The 16634-nt window shown below is 27.3% G+C and overlaps 1 protein-coding gene across 1 annotated transcript; it reads left to right on the top strand.

Annotated features, from left to right (window-relative positions):
* Positions 1-4603: 4603 nt before the first annotated feature.
* LOC127258063 (uncharacterized) lies at positions 4604-5668 on the top strand. The gene has a single exon (XM_051284701.1). It carries the CDS (start codon positions 4604-4606, stop codon positions 5666-5668), a length of 1065 nt encoding a protein of 354 aa, XP_051140658.1.
* Positions 5669-16634: the final 10966 nt, after the last annotated feature.

The raw sequence follows: 16634 nt of genomic DNA, 5'->3' as shown, positions 1-16634 counted from the left end.
TGTGTGGGGGATGGAATAAGATTTCTTGAAATGTATAAAATGGAGAAGGAACTTATGCTTGGATGAAGTATTCTTACATATTTGGGCAATAATTTTATAGGCCACTAAAATGACACATTAGTGGATTCTTTATGTATCAATAAAATAGAATAAATTGATTTTTCTGCCCATGATACGTTATTCCCCATTTTGGATATTTAGTTTATAAAATAAATGGAAAAATATATTATCTATATATGTGATGAACTAGCGATGGATCAAAATTTTTAATTATTTGTAGCAATTGTAATATTTCTGAACTAGCGTGATTTTTCCGTCGGATCTGGTTTGCATGATATTAGGTTCGGCCTGAGGTTTATCCAGTGCACACTTTCGGATAACGGATGCGGATTTCTACGTCATTAAAAAAAAAAGTATTTTGGATTTGTGAATGAAAATGAATTGTCATGTACTCCCTCCGTCTTCGAGTAGCGGCTGCGGATTTCCACGTCATAAAAAAAAAAAAAAGTATTTTAGCTTTGTGAATAAAAATGAATTATTATGTACTCCCTCCATCCGTCCAGCATCATTTGTCCATATTTTCTATTTTCGTCTGTCCTGTATAATTTGTCATTTCCTTTTTGGAAAATTAATTATACATTTTAATCATATTTTAAATTTTAAATTTTATTTCAATTTTAATTAAACTATTTTGTTATCTTAATCTTAATTTATAATTATTTTTACTAATACACTTCCTAATTACTTACTAATTATATTTTACCTAAATTCTAAATTCTCGTTTACAATAATACACCCATATTAAACGGGAGAGCAAGTATTTTGATTTAAATTACTTTTATTAATATTATTAAATAATCTACTAATTTGTAAACTGTTACGCTATATGTTGGGTGGAATTTAAATAAATATATATAACATATATATATATATATATACACACTGATTCTTAGCATGGAAGCAAACATAAAAACTAATGATATGTAATCACTATTTTGACTGATATGATATTTCTATTTTTTGTTATAATATTGAAAGTGAAGATTTGATGGGAATTTGAATTTTGTTTTCAGAGATATATATATATATGTTACACATTATCTATAAAAGTATTATAGTATTTAATTAATTTCCAAAATAAATATTTAATTTAATTACTTTTTTCTTAGAAAAATACAAATATTATTGACACTTTCAGAAAATCACTATCCTCATAAGAGGGAAACTCTAATTGATTTTGACTTTCATGGAGTGCACTGAGATGCCCAAGTATCAGAATCACAAATAATTATTGGTTCGAAAATGACTTTACGATTACGAGTTCACTTCTACGTCGTCAGATTGTTTTTTTTACGGAACTCAGTTCTTATATATATATATATGAAGGGTGTGTTTGCTTGGGGGATTGGATTTTAAACTGAGATTTGAATAGTAAAAATTTTGAATTGAAATAATTGTATAATGTGATATAAATAAGTGTTGATATAATATTTTTAATGTAAAAATAATTTTTAGTATAATATAAAAAAATAAATATTTAATTTGATGTTTTTTTAAAAAAATAAAACTAAATTAATGAATTGTATAAATTTTAACAAATCTCTCAAACAAACACAGCCGAAGAATACGTGTCATTACATCCGTACGGACAAAGGTAAATTTTTTAAGTTATTATTATTATTATTAACGACAATGGGGTTTGTTTAGTTCATTTCAATTTGAAATTACAACTAAATTGAATGTCAAATTAAATGGAATCTCGGTGCCATGTCAGCGTTACATCAATGTACTTTAAAGAAAATATATTATATAAAAAATTGAAATGTTGAATTTTTAAAAAAATAAATAAATAGAAACATGATTGAAAAATTATAGAAAAAAAAAATGTTAGAAAAAAAATTACAATTTATCAATCAAAATTGTACTATTATATTATTATTTTTTATTTGAATGTTGTTAATGCTTTTAAAATAAATATATATAGTTAAAAAAAATTTATATGTAATATAAATATCATTTTATAAATAACAGTAAAATTTTATATAATATAAATAAATAAAAATATTTATTTACCGAGGATAAAAATAGAGTTTTGAATACTCTTCTTACACAGTGGATGATATTATATATTATAAAATTAATTAAAATAACTTATATTTATTAAATATATTTTAAATTAGTAATTTTTAAAAAAATAACAAAATATTTGTTATAAAATAAATAAAAATGAAAATGATATCATTTGTTATAAGATGGAAGGAGATATCAATCTAACCATATTATATACTGACCGTCTAATTCAAAGTATTATTTTTATCGTTTTTTGTTTATTTCACTTAAAAGTATTTATTTTTTATTTTAGTAAGAATATTTATAAACTAATATCAAAATATTCTTAATTTTTACTTAAATTACAAAAATACCATTATATATCGTTACTTTATAAATAAAATCAAAAGACATAAATATCAAAATTTATTACATATTTTCACTAACCAATAAAATATTATGTCCATATTTTTTATTTTCGCTAGTTCTACATAAGTTGTTGCGTCTATTTTTGGAAATATAATTATACATTTTCATCACATTTTAAATTTCATAAATTTATGATTTTTTTAATCTTAATTAAATTATTTAATTATATTAATATTAATCTATAATTATTTTTATTATATTATAATTATTTTTAATAATATATTTCTTAATTAATTACTAATTATATTTTATCTAAATTTTCGTATATATAATAAAGATAATATATCGAGGAAATAAGCTCTCCCTGTGTCATGAGAAGGATACCATTTTTTTATTTTTATCCGTTAAAAAAAAGTATACCATTTTTTAATTTAATAATCGTACAGTCTACTAAACATAATTAATACCCTTACAATTTTTCAATATATTACGCAAATATCATTATTTTTATATCACATAATCTAATAAGGATATTTTTTTTTTTACTATAAATTAATATAATACTAATATTAAAAATATAACGTGCAATAATGTTACGTTTTTGCGAGATGAAGATAGTATTCCGTGCGTCCCAATACAATAGTCCTATTTACCATTTTTGTTCGTTTCAAAACATAGTCTCATTTTCATAAATAACTATATCACTGTAAAATTACCTTTATTTTTTTTATTATTATTACATAATTGTCACTACTTTTTTATACTGATACACTCACAAGAACAAAAAAAGTCTTTTATTCATATTTTTTACCCACTATCAATATAATATCAATATTCTCGTAACAAATACTCCCTCCGTCCACAAAAAAAGTATACAATTACTTTTGGCACGGTGTTTAAGAAATAATAGTATTTTAATTATAGTGGGTAGTTAAAAGTAGTGTAATGACATTTTTGCCCTTGTTTTTTGGTGTAAAAGTAATGATGTGATGTAAAGTAGGAGTATTTGTGGAAAAAAAATAAAGTATTTAATAAAATATTTACTTTGTAATTGGACATCCTAAAATAGAAACATGTATACTTTCTAGTTGGACGGAGAGAGTATAATTCATACTATAGTTTTGGAATTGAGGAAGTATTAGTTTTTAATTTATTAATATAAAATTTCAAATATTATTGTTGTTGATGTAGAAATGGAGGCGCAGAATGACGGGAAGAATCTTACAGATAGGTCGGTGGCTCCGTCAGCGGGCCTACGCATAGATTCCGGGACGGCCGTTAGATTCTTAACGTTCGCCTTCTGTTATCATTTATTTAATAATAATAATGATTATTATTATTATTATTATAACTGCTCCCACTATGTGGGGTCCGAACTAGAGTCTTGTCGTGATCACCCAGCCTCTGCCTGTGCGTAGATGGACGGTCCAGATTCAACCATACGCTGATATATACACAGATACCTCTGGACTTGGGCGTGTACTTCTCCTTTTTATTTATTTAATGAAAACTAATTATTTAATTATTTTCAATTTTTACAATAATTTTGATATATTTATATTTTAAATAAAATTTAACTGAGAGAACATGAAAAAATAACACGTATATATTAATATTTTATAAATATAGAGTTTAGGGTTGATTATATATAATCAAACCCTAAATTTAAATAGCCGTATGTAAATATAAATTTAAGTAATATTTTGTAAAATGTTATGACACATCATATATATTGATAGGTGTCATTTATTTATGTTGATGAATCACCCAATTTTGATGACTAATGATTTTGTAAATTGTTTATAAATAAGTCCAAAATCTTGTGTAATAAATGGGTGTGATTTTGATTTCATTATTACTTTGTCTCTCTATCGGCTCTCTCTCTCTCTCTATTCTCATCTCTATTCTTATATACATATACTCATATATATATACATATATATTATATATTATTATTATAGTTATATTTTGTTATATATTTTATAACACGTTATCAGCACGAGGCTTTGCCGAGGAAGTGCATATAAAGATAGCGTATATATATTTTTTTTGTTATTTTTGTTATATTACTCGGAAGGTTGCGGAAATTCTGGTAAGTATTTATTTTCTTTTAATTATGTCTAATATAGCAAAGTTTGAATTTCCCCCACTGGCAATTACTGGAAATAATTATATGCCGTGGGTAATGGATGTCGAAATGCATCTCGAATCCATGGGGCTTTCGAAAACAATAATTAGTAAAAATGAATGCACAAATCAAGAACGTGCAAAGGCAATGATTTTTCTGCGTCATCATATTGACGAAGCCCTAAAAATGGAGTATTTAATGGTGAAAGATCCATTTGAATTATGGACAAATTTGAAAGATCGATTTGGACACTTGAAATCTGTTATATTACCGAAAGCGAAACATGCATGGCAACACTTGCGATTGCAAGATTTTAAAACAGTTGCTGATTATAATTCCATGATGTTCAAAATCACGTCCCAATTAAGATTTTGTGGAGAAAATATTTCTGATAGGGATATGTTGGAAAAAACATTTACCACGTTTCATGCCTCTAATATAGTTTTACAGCAACAATATCGAGAAAGGGGTTTTAATAAATATTGTGATCTTATTACTTGTCTACTTGTTGCTGAACAGAATAACGAATTATTGTTAAAAAATCACGAATCGAGGCCAACTGGTGCGAGTCCATTCCCTGAAGTGAATGCGATTCAGTGTTTAAATAATATGCCTAGATTCTACCGCGGACGAGGTCGCGGACAAGGCAGTGGACGTGGATTTAGTCGTGGACGTGGATTTGGTCGTGGACGTGGAATGAGTCGTGGACGTGGAGCCGACCGTGGACGAGGTCGTGGCAGATTTGTTTATTACCGTCAGGGATATTTTGATGAGCAGGAATCAAATAGGCCTATGAAGCGGCCTCAGAACGATATTGGTCAGAGTTCAAAGAAAAACGAGGATAAGTGTTATCGTTGCGGAATGACAGGGCATTGGTTCAGAAATTGTCGTTCCAATTCTTATTTTGTTGAGCTGTACCAAAATTCCCTGAAACAGAAAGACAAAGTGCCTGAAGAAGTTCAAGCACCGGAAAATGTCAATCCTCCAGAAATTAATTTTTCAGAGAATGTTGCCAGTGGAAGTGGGGGTGATAAATGTAATGATAATACGCAATTAGATGTATCTGATTTTCTAGTACAACCTGAAGGTGGGTACTATGAAAATCCCGGAGATGCGATATAAATGCATATAGATATGTGTATATATATTTTTGTAACACATGTAGTTTTTGCTCCCGACATTTTGTAATGATATGACAGCTATGTATTTTTATTTTTTTCCAAAATTTTGATATATTTATTCTTATATTTCTCCCAGAAGAAGAAATATGAATGCTGAGCACGTTATAATGAATAATATGGAAGACAGTTCATGTCTCATTGATAGTGCATCAACGCACACCATTTTGAAATATAAGAAATATTTCACCAACCTGAAGTTGGGAAAAATTGAGGTGAATACCATAAGTGGTTGTGCGAAGTTAATTGAGGGCTCTGGAAGAGCGATAATATTTCTGCCCGAAGGAGTAAAACTTGATATCCAAAATGCACTATATTCTAGTAAATCTCAAAGAAATTTGTTGAGTTTTAATGATATTCGCAGAAATGGATATCATATTGAGACATCAAGTATGGCAAATAATGAATTTTTGTTAATTACAAAATTCATTGATGGACATAAATATATATTAGAAAAATTGCCTTCATTGTCTTCCGGATTATATTGCACAAAGATTAATGTGGTTGAAACATATCTGGTAGACCAAAAGTCTACAAATTTTGTGATTTGGCATGACCGGTTTGGGCATCCTGGTAATACTATGATGAGACGAATTATTGAAAACACCAATGGCCATAACTTGAAAAATCAAAGGATATTAAATACAAATGAGTTTATATGTGTTGCTTGTTCAAAAGGGAAGTTAATAACTAGACCATCACCGCCAAAAGTGGGAACTGAATCCCCTTCATTTCTAGAACGAATTCAGGGTGATATATGTGGACCTGTAGATCCACCATGCGGACCATTTCGATATTTTATGGTACTTATCGATGCATCTACTAGATGGTCGCATGTGTGTTTATTATCTACCCGTAATTTGGCATTTGCGAGGTTGCTTGCTCAAATAATTAGATTACGAGCTCAGTTTCCAGATCACCCAATAAAGAAAATTCGTCTTGATAATGCTGGTGAATTTTCATCTAAGACTTTTGATGATTATTGCATGTCTATTGGAATTGACATTGAACATCCTGTACCTCATGTACATACTCAAAATGGTCTAGCTGAATCACTTATAAAAAGGTTGCAATTAATTGCAAGACCTATGCTAATGAAATCCAAACTTCCTGTCTCTGCTTGGGGATATGCAATTATGCATGCAGCAACACTGATAAAATTAAGACCGACAAGCTATCATAGCTACTCTCCAGTACAATTAGTATACAAAGAAAAGCCCAATATTTCACATTTGAGAACTTTTGGGTGCGCGGTTTATGTGCCAATTACACCGCCCCAACGTACAAAAATGGGCCCCCAACGGAGATTGGGGATATATGTCGGGTACGAATCACCATCTATCATTAAATATCTTGAATCATTAACTGGTGATTCATTTACGGCTCGTTTTGTTGATTGTCATTTTGACGAGTCACATTTCCCGATATTAGGGGGAGAAACTGATCAACTAAAAAAGGAAATTACTTGGAAAATACCATTCAGTTTTCTTGATCCTCGTACAAGTCAAAGTGAATTAGAGGTACAAAGAATTTTACATTTGCAGCGAATAGCAAATCAGTTGCCTGATGCTTTTTGTGACACCAGCAGGGTAACTAGATCTTATATAGCTGCTGAAAATGTACCTGCTAAAATTGTTATTCCTGAAGACAAAATACAAAGTGCTAATGAATCAAATGTACGCTTAAAGCGTGGCAGACCTGTAGGTTCCAAAGATAAAAATCCTCGAAAGAAAAGAGGAACAAATGAAAGGATTGAAGATTTGAATGTTAATCAAAAACCTCAAGAAACAGATAGTAACATTGATCAGATTTCTAGAGAAATTGATCCTGATAAACTTGATGATGATGTTAATTCTAATAGAATTTCTTCTGAAGAGAATGAAATTATTGAAAATTCAATAAATTATGTTACTACTGGAAAGCATTGGAACCGAAGTGATACAATTATGGATAATGCTTTTGCATATAATGTAGCACTTGATCTAATGGAAAATGAGGAGGATCCAGAACCTAGATCAGTTGATGAATGTCGGAAAAGAATAGATTGGCCAAAATGGAAAGATGCGATCCAGTCTGAATTAAATTCACTGGCAAAACGAAAAGTTTTTGGACCGATTGTTCAAACACCTGAAGGTGTTAAGCCTGTTGGCTATAAATGGATATTTGTTCGAAAGCGAAATGAGAATAATGAAATTGCCAGATATAAAGCAAGACTTGTTGCCCAAGGTTTTTCACAAAGACCTGGAGTTGATTTTAATGAAACATATTCTCCAGTAATGGATGGAATAACATTTCGATATCTTGTCAGTTTGGCAGTACATGAAAATTTGGATATGCGTCTGATGGACGTTGTAACTGCGTATTTATATGGCTCGTTAGATAGTGATATTTACATGAAAATCCCTGAAGGGTTTAGTATGTCTGATGCATATAAATCAAAGCCAAAAGAATGTTATTCTATTAAATTACAAAAGTCTTTGTATGGGCTTAAACAATCTGGTCGCATGTGGTATAATCGTCTCAGTGAATCATTATTGAAAGAGGGATATGCCAATGATTCTATTTGTCCGTGTATTTTTATAAAGAAATATGGGAGAAATTTTATAATAATAGCTGTCTATGTGGATGATTTGAATTTAATTGGAACCCCTGAGGAGGTCCAAGAAGCTATTGAATATTTGAAAAGGGAGTTTGAAATTAAAGATTTCGGGAAAACGAAATTTTGTCTTGGTCTACAAATTGAACATTTGGAAAATGGGATTTTGATACATCAATCTGCATATACCCAGAAGGTATTAAAACGATTTGCAATGGATAGAGCACATTCATTAAGTACTCCAATGGTCGTTAGAACTCTTGATCCTATTAAAGATCCTTTTAGACCAAAAGAGGAGAATGAGGAAGCACTTGGTCCTGAAGTACCATATTTAAGTGCTATTGGTGCACTAATGTATCTGGCTAACAGTACTAGACCGGATATAGCATTTTCTGTAAATTTATTAGCCAGATTTAGTGCAATTCCAACACAACGACATTGGAAAGGAATCAAACATATTTTTCGTTATCTCCAAGGATCTATTGATCTTGGTCTATTATATCCAAAAGGATCTCGACAAGAATTGATTGGATATGCAGATGCTGGATATCTTTCTGATCCGCATAAAGCCAAATCTCAGACTGGCCATATGTTTACTTGTGGCGGTACAGTGATATCTTGGAGATCCACTAAACAAACATTAACCGCCACATCTTCAAATCATGCAGAAATAATAGCAATCCATGAAGCCAGTAGAGAGTGTGTTTGGCTAAGATCAATGATTCATCACATTTTACAGAATTGTGGTTTGAAATCTGAAAATGATAATCCTCCCACTATTCTGTACGAAGATAATGCAGCTTGTATAGCGCAACTGAAAGAGGGATATATCAAAGGAGATAGAACGAAACATATTTCACCAAAATTTTTCTTTACTCATGATCTCCAGAAAAATGGTGAAATAAATGTGCAACAGATTCGATCAGACCAAAATTTAGCAGACTTGTTGACCAAGGCTTTACCGACCGCAACATTCGAGAAATTAGTGAAGATCATCGGGATGCGTCGGTTGCAAGATATCAAATGATGTCCACATCAGGGGGAGCAATATTTCAAGTGATGTCCACAACAAGGGAAGTATTTTTAATGCATGAATAACGTACTCTTTTTCCTTAACTAGAATTTTTGTCCTGTTGGGTTTTTTCCTAGTAAGGTTTTAACGAGGCGTAGTCATTGCAGTTAATGACACCTAAGGGGGAGTGTTATGACACATCATATATATTGATAGGTGTCATTTATTTATGTTGATGAATCACCCAATTTTGATGACTAATGATTTTGTAAATTGTTTATAAATAAGTCCAAAATCTTGTGTAATAAATGGGTGTGATTTTGATTTCATTATTACTTTGTCTCTCTATCGGCTCTCTCTCTCTCTCTATTCTCATCTCTATTCTTATATACATATACTCATATATATATACATATATATTATATATTATTATTATAGTTATATTTTGTTATATATTTTATAACATAAAATTAATTTTTAATATAATAATTTAATAAATTAAAATAAGAATTTAATTCTCTTCCTTAGTTTACAATTGAAAGAAAAATATAAATGATATATAAAATAATAAAAATTATACTATACAGTAACAAAAATAAATATGTAATATTAAGTGATATGAATATCAAATAAAATCTTATAAAATTTAAACTAAAATCTAACCTAAAATAAAAATAGCTAATTACAATATATATTAAATTAAAACTTATGCCCTTGAGAAAAACTTAGGGTGTGTTTTTAAATTTTATTTTCCATGTACTTATTTTGTTGTTTTGTAGGTAAAATAGTTACTATATTATGTATAAAAAATATAAAGTTCCTTAATAAACACGGTACTAATAAATAACATTGCCATAATGTTTTGAATTTAGATATATTTTTAAAATAGTTTAATTACTTTGAAAATAGTAAAAATTTGTGTATATAATATTTTTTATTGTCATTTATCTAATTTAGTACCTTGCAAAAATAAAAAATAAAAAAAATCGAAGAATATACAAAATAGATTAATATACATTTATTTTTTTTTAAAAAAACAAATATATAATATAAAATAAATATAATATTGGGCTTTTATATCCGGCCTCATATGTAAAAGCCCAAAAGAGCAATATTCATGGAGAAAGGCCCATCAATTAGGCCCAATCTAAACAATAAAATGGAAATGCAATAGTTGGAAATAGCGAACTTTATACTCTACAAATTAGGCCGATAAAATATATTTTTTTTAATTTATTTTATTATATTATTATTATTATTTTTATTTTTATGATGTAAAATTCGCTGCCACTACCTGAAAATGCCACATTGGGTAAACCCGACCGAATCTAATACCCTGTAAACTATGTTTGACATACAAGTTACACTAGGCGAATGTGACCGGTGACAAAACAATCTTTTTTATCTATTGGGTTTGTGGTTCGCAAAGTTTAAGTTCTGAATATTTTCATCTCAAATATTTTTTTTAAAAAAAAATTAATTGAAATTCATTTATAATATTTTAGTTTCTTTTTACAAAAATAAAATAAAATTAATTAATTAATAAATTAATTAAAATTTAATTCAAAAACTCAAACCAATGAAAAGAATTGCCTTTCAATGTCTCAAAGGCTGCTGATGCTAAAACGTACGGCTAGAGGCTTAATTAAAAGTCGCACTTCTCATAACCGCTAAGCGTCAAACCAATTATTATTATTTTGTGGATACGCTTTCTTTGTTATTTAATTTCAACTGTCACTTTACAGACTCGAACTCAACTTCTATTATATATATAAATATATATTTATATATATTATTTCTTACATGCTTTTATAGTACTGTATTTCTCATTTTCTTGCAACAAATTAGGTAAGATTCCCTTTTTTATTTATAAAAAATCGAAGACAAAAATAATACTCCCCCGTCCCATATACCATGTCTACATTGCCGTTTCTATCCGTCCCACATACCATGTCATTTTCATTTTTTGGAAAATGATTACATATTTTAATCTCATTTTAAATTTTTAAATTTTTTTTCCATGTCACTTTCCTTTTTTAAAAATGATTACACACTTTAATCTCATTTTAAATTTTTTAATTTTATTTTTTTTAAAATTTAATTAAACTAATTAGTTATCTTAATGTTAATTTATAATTATTTATATTATAAGATAATTATTTTTACTAATACATTTTTAGTTATCTACTAATTACATCCCTCCTAAAATACCGTATCTACAGCGTAGCAGACACGGTATCACAGACGGAGGGAGTATAATTTAGTAATTCTATTTAATTTTATATTCATAGTACAATCTGGTATTCATAATAATTAAATTTTATATATAGCATGCATTAGTTTATTAAATGGTAGGATTTATCTCAAGGACAATGCACCATGCAAATCTATTGATTTATGTATATAATAAATATATGTTAAAATACTTACATATATGTGTATATATATATATTTGCTTGGTTTGGGTTTAAAGTTTGAATATTTTAATTTAAATTTTGATTTAAATAGTACCATAACATAATATTATAATAAAAAAATATTATATTTTTATTGAAAATTATGCGGGTTGAATACTATAAATATTGATTTAAAATTAAAATAAAACAATATATGCAAAATTTTGATTAGTGATAAACTAACTATTTAAAAATAAAATTATGACTGAATTATTATTATATTCCTCTGTTTTAATTCAATGTACTTATATTACTATTTTTGTTTATCCAATTTAAAAATTCATATATATATATATATATATGGAATAGATCTGTAGTTTATTACTTGAGAAGCCATCAACTTCTCGAGGTTTGTTTGTTTTATGAGATTATTAAAAAATGAAACTTTTTTTTTTTTTTTATGTGAGGTATATAAATTATATAAAGAATACTTCCTCCATTCATTGAAAGGTTATCATTTTTTATTTTTGTCCGTTCTAAAACAAGGTTATCATTTTATAATTTAGTAATTGTACTACTTACCTAACATAATAAATACATTTTCAACTTACACTATATTACACATGTGTCATTACTTTTATATTACACAATACTAATAGAAGTATTTTCTTCTTTTTCACTACAACCCATTATAATACTAATATTAAAAAATCTATGTGTAAAAAGTAAACGGCAACCTTGCACCGGGATGGAGGAAGTATAAAAATAGTGAATGTGTGTAGTGTATTATTTTTTTGAAAAAAAATATGAAGAAAAAAAATTGGAAAGAACAAAACCTTGACCTTTTTAGGTTGGAGGTTAGATAAAACTTAGATTAAAAAAAAAAAAAAAAAAAGCACACACACGACATATTAATTTTCAAAATTGGGATATATTAAATATTAATAAGTAGGGGTGCTAATCATAACGCTAGTACTCATAGATTTAATTTTACTAAAATATATATTTTTAAAAGTTGAATTAGAGTTTTTTTTTAAAAAAACATCTCTTTCTTTTTTTTTAAAAAAAAAAAAAGCAAAAAAAATGGTTTCTAATAATTACACTTATGGGATTTGTTCACTTTTTAAAGACTCTATAACATACTTTTTAATAAAATATAAGAATATTTATCTCATAAAATATAAAAACAAAAACAAAACAAAAAAGAACAAAGCAATAGATATAAATAACTTAATAATAAATATTTAATTCCCAATAACTAACAACAATATATATATATATATATAAAAATTAATCAAACACTAAAAGATACAACCATCGTACAATATTAAAAAAGCTTCATAATTTATTCATAAGTCTCTAAAAATATTGAGAATGGTTAGAATATTGATTCTACCTAATCAACATGATCATGATTAGTCCTAGTCACTACATGAGAAAATTAAAAGACAATACATGAGATGAATCTATATTATACATTTTATATAAATTGTTAGTATATCATATGTTATCGATTTATATATAAGTAAAATTGCTCATAACTCCCGTGTTGTTTCAAAATTCAGTGTAAAATCTTCATGTATTTTAAAAATTGCATGGTACTCCCTTATACTTTAAAAAACGTTGCATGAAACTCCACCACCATGAAACTTTCCTTGTGTGATAAGAAGATATTTCCTATTTATATGTTTTGCACGACGGAGGAGTTTCATGTAATATTTTAAAAATATAAGGGGACGCCATGCAATTTTTATAGTAAAGTGAGAATTTATGCTGAGTTTCGAAACCACATAAAGATTTCATACAATATTTTTTAAAGTATAAGAGAACACAGTGCAATTTTTAAAGTAAATAAAGAATTTACGCTGAGTTTCGAAGCCACACACAAATTATAATTTTGCCTAGTATATATGACATGAAGTTTGTAAAGTTGAATTAGCATGGTATGGAAGTTGGGAGTTGGTATAAATATTATAGAATTAATTAAATAATATTGTTTGCTGTCGACAGCTAAAAATAAATAAAAATAATTGCGAAAAGGTTATCTCCATAGTTGGGGGAATCAAAAGCCAATTAAGTATTGTTAGTTGAATAACACTTTACACATTTTATATATATATATACTTTTTTTTTTAAAGATAAAATGGTTCTTTTTATATTTAAAATGTCCTTATAAATTGTATGTATAAAGATTTTGTATATATATAGTAACTGCATGTAAGTAAATAAGGATTATAAAATTTTATAATATTTAAAGTTTGAAATAAATAAATAAATGGTTTAAGAGAGAGATATTAAACTATATAATCATGCACATGTCCTAATTAATAAAATTAATTGGTAACTTTTTGCTTAAGAACTTCGCTTAGCCTTTTTCTTATGTACAAAGGTATCTTTGTAATTTAAATAAAAATTATAAATATTTTAGTATTAGTATATGGTTATTTCTATTAAAAAATAAATAAATATTTTTGAGTTGAAGAACGAAAATAGTAAATATAATAATTTGAATTAGGACGAATGAAATACTTTTTTATATTATTAACACAATTTTTCATACTTAATATACAAAATACATACATCTAAAAACACAAAGTGAACAAACCCACGTATATTTCTATTTATATATATATATAATGTGACGGAAATGTTGGATGCCCTTTGGTGACGGGTACAAATTATTAGTACAAGCGGTCATTTTCCATTGAGCTCACATCATACGACATCGCCACCGTCAAATTTACCTTAATGACAAGACTCAATTGTAATACTTCCTCCGTACCAATTTTCATTTTCGTTTGTCCCAAAATAAGGTTATTATTTCCTAATTTTGTAATTGTACTATCTACCTAACATAAATAATATTTTTTCAATTTACAATATATTACACAAATGTCATTACTTTTATATTACACCATGCTAATAAGAGTATTTTTGTCTTTTTTTTTACTACAATCCAATATAATATTCATATTAAAAAATCTACGTGCAAAAAATAAATATCACCATTCCAATCGGGCGGAGGGAGTACCATATTTTTATTTATTTCAAAGCAAACAACTATATTTATTTTTTTAAAAAAATATTTATATAAAGTTATATAATTTATAAATTATGAAATTTATAAATTTTATTTTTAATAAAATAATATTTATAATTTATTAAAATATAATTGTTTAAATATTTTTAGTCAAATATGAATTCTTAGTTATAATTATGCTATATATCATATTGAAACCAAACGCACAGTTAATTAGAATGTGTTTGTCTCGTAAAATAATTTAAAAATATCTCTTTTTAAATAAAATATAAATAATTATATAAGTAATATAAAAATAATAAATATGTATAATATATTATTTTTTTTAAAAAAAAATAACTATGCTTATTTTCCAAAAAGAACACAGCGTTAGTCTGCGCGGAAATCGTCACGTGGCGATTCAATTAAAACAAGGAGGAAGCATTGATTAACAAAAGTACAAAGCATGAGGAAACATTTGACAGATGGAAACCACAATCCCAACATTTATATATCCTGAATTAAATTAATTTAATTTACGTTACATCAAAATCCATGAAATATATATCATTATCGTTACAATTATTATTATTATTTTTTTTTTGAGAAAAAAAAAAAGAAAAAGAAGAAGAAGGAGTCATAGATAGGGAGGGAGAGAGAGTTAGCTAGCTAGAGATGGATGAATTCTAGTCATTTTTGGAATGGCCGATGCCGGGGCTGTGGCCGGGCCGCGTGGGTCGATACGAATCCAAGAAACCCGTTTCATCGAGCTTGTGTCTATGAAACGATATTTTCTCGATGCCCTTCGTGTATTTTTCATCTTCGGACACCAAATACCGTGCCCTAATACAAAAAACTTGAGTAGACAAGACAACGATAAAAATAAAGATAAATATTGTACGGGCAATTACTTTAGCCATGTAAATATAATTACAACCTTAACTATTCCGAAATATATATATATATATATATAGCAAGAAAGAATTATATATGAGATTGAGGGCGATATATTATGAAGAGGTTGGGAATTGTAGCAATTGTTGAATATGTGTGTATAGTGAGGTCTCCTATTTGGCCTATTTATTGACTACAAAAAGTTATGTAATTGCAATCTGGCCCTCAACTCCCGTCATTTTTTCCTCTTACTAGGACGGGACTCCTGGTCCAGCTCATTGTTTCATTTTAGTATCAATATTTTGTATTGCTCATTATATTTTATATGTAACTCAAGAGTTTTATTATTTAGCTCAATTTATTTATATATATAAACGTTCTATTGATTTTCACTATATATATAATTCAATAATTTAATACCCATCTAACAATATCTATACCCGTATTTATTTTTTTTTTTTGTATGTATAACCGTTTAGTAATAGAGGGCATGGAAGAATTGGGAGGCTGAGGATCACCAGCAATTTTTAGATTTTTTTCAAAATTTTAAAAATTAAAAAATATCTATATAAATGAACCATAATTGTCAAAAAAATTAAAAAATATGTGACACATATCCACATAGATGGTACACATATAAAATATTTATGTAATGAATTCTTATGTTCCCTTTTCACTTATGTTAAAGTTTGAGTTACTATGGTATTTGGATATGATTTTTTTTTAAAAAAAAAAGAAATTATTATATATTTTTATTGATAAAATTAACAATTGTATATCGAAAAGATTGAAATTAAGCATAATAAGAAAATAAAAAATAAAAAAATCCCTACATATGCTTAAGTATATTACTTGATATAATTTTATTAACGTCATATCGTATCATTATTCATAAGCATATATATAGTCGGGTGATAGCTTGATTGCGAACCATATAAATTACATATTTACCCTTTTAATATATAATCCAAAGATTCAATAGCCAATCCAACC

This window comes from Andrographis paniculata, unplaced genomic scaffold (assembly GCF_009805555.1).
Source record: "Andrographis paniculata isolate CXL003 unplaced genomic scaffold, ASM980555v1 Contig59END, whole genome shotgun sequence".
In the NCBI taxonomy this organism is placed as follows: domain Eukaryota; kingdom Viridiplantae; phylum Streptophyta; class Magnoliopsida; order Lamiales; family Acanthaceae; genus Andrographis; species Andrographis paniculata.
Note: the sequence above shows the minus strand (reverse complement) of the source record. Positions and strands in the feature narration are given on the sequence as shown.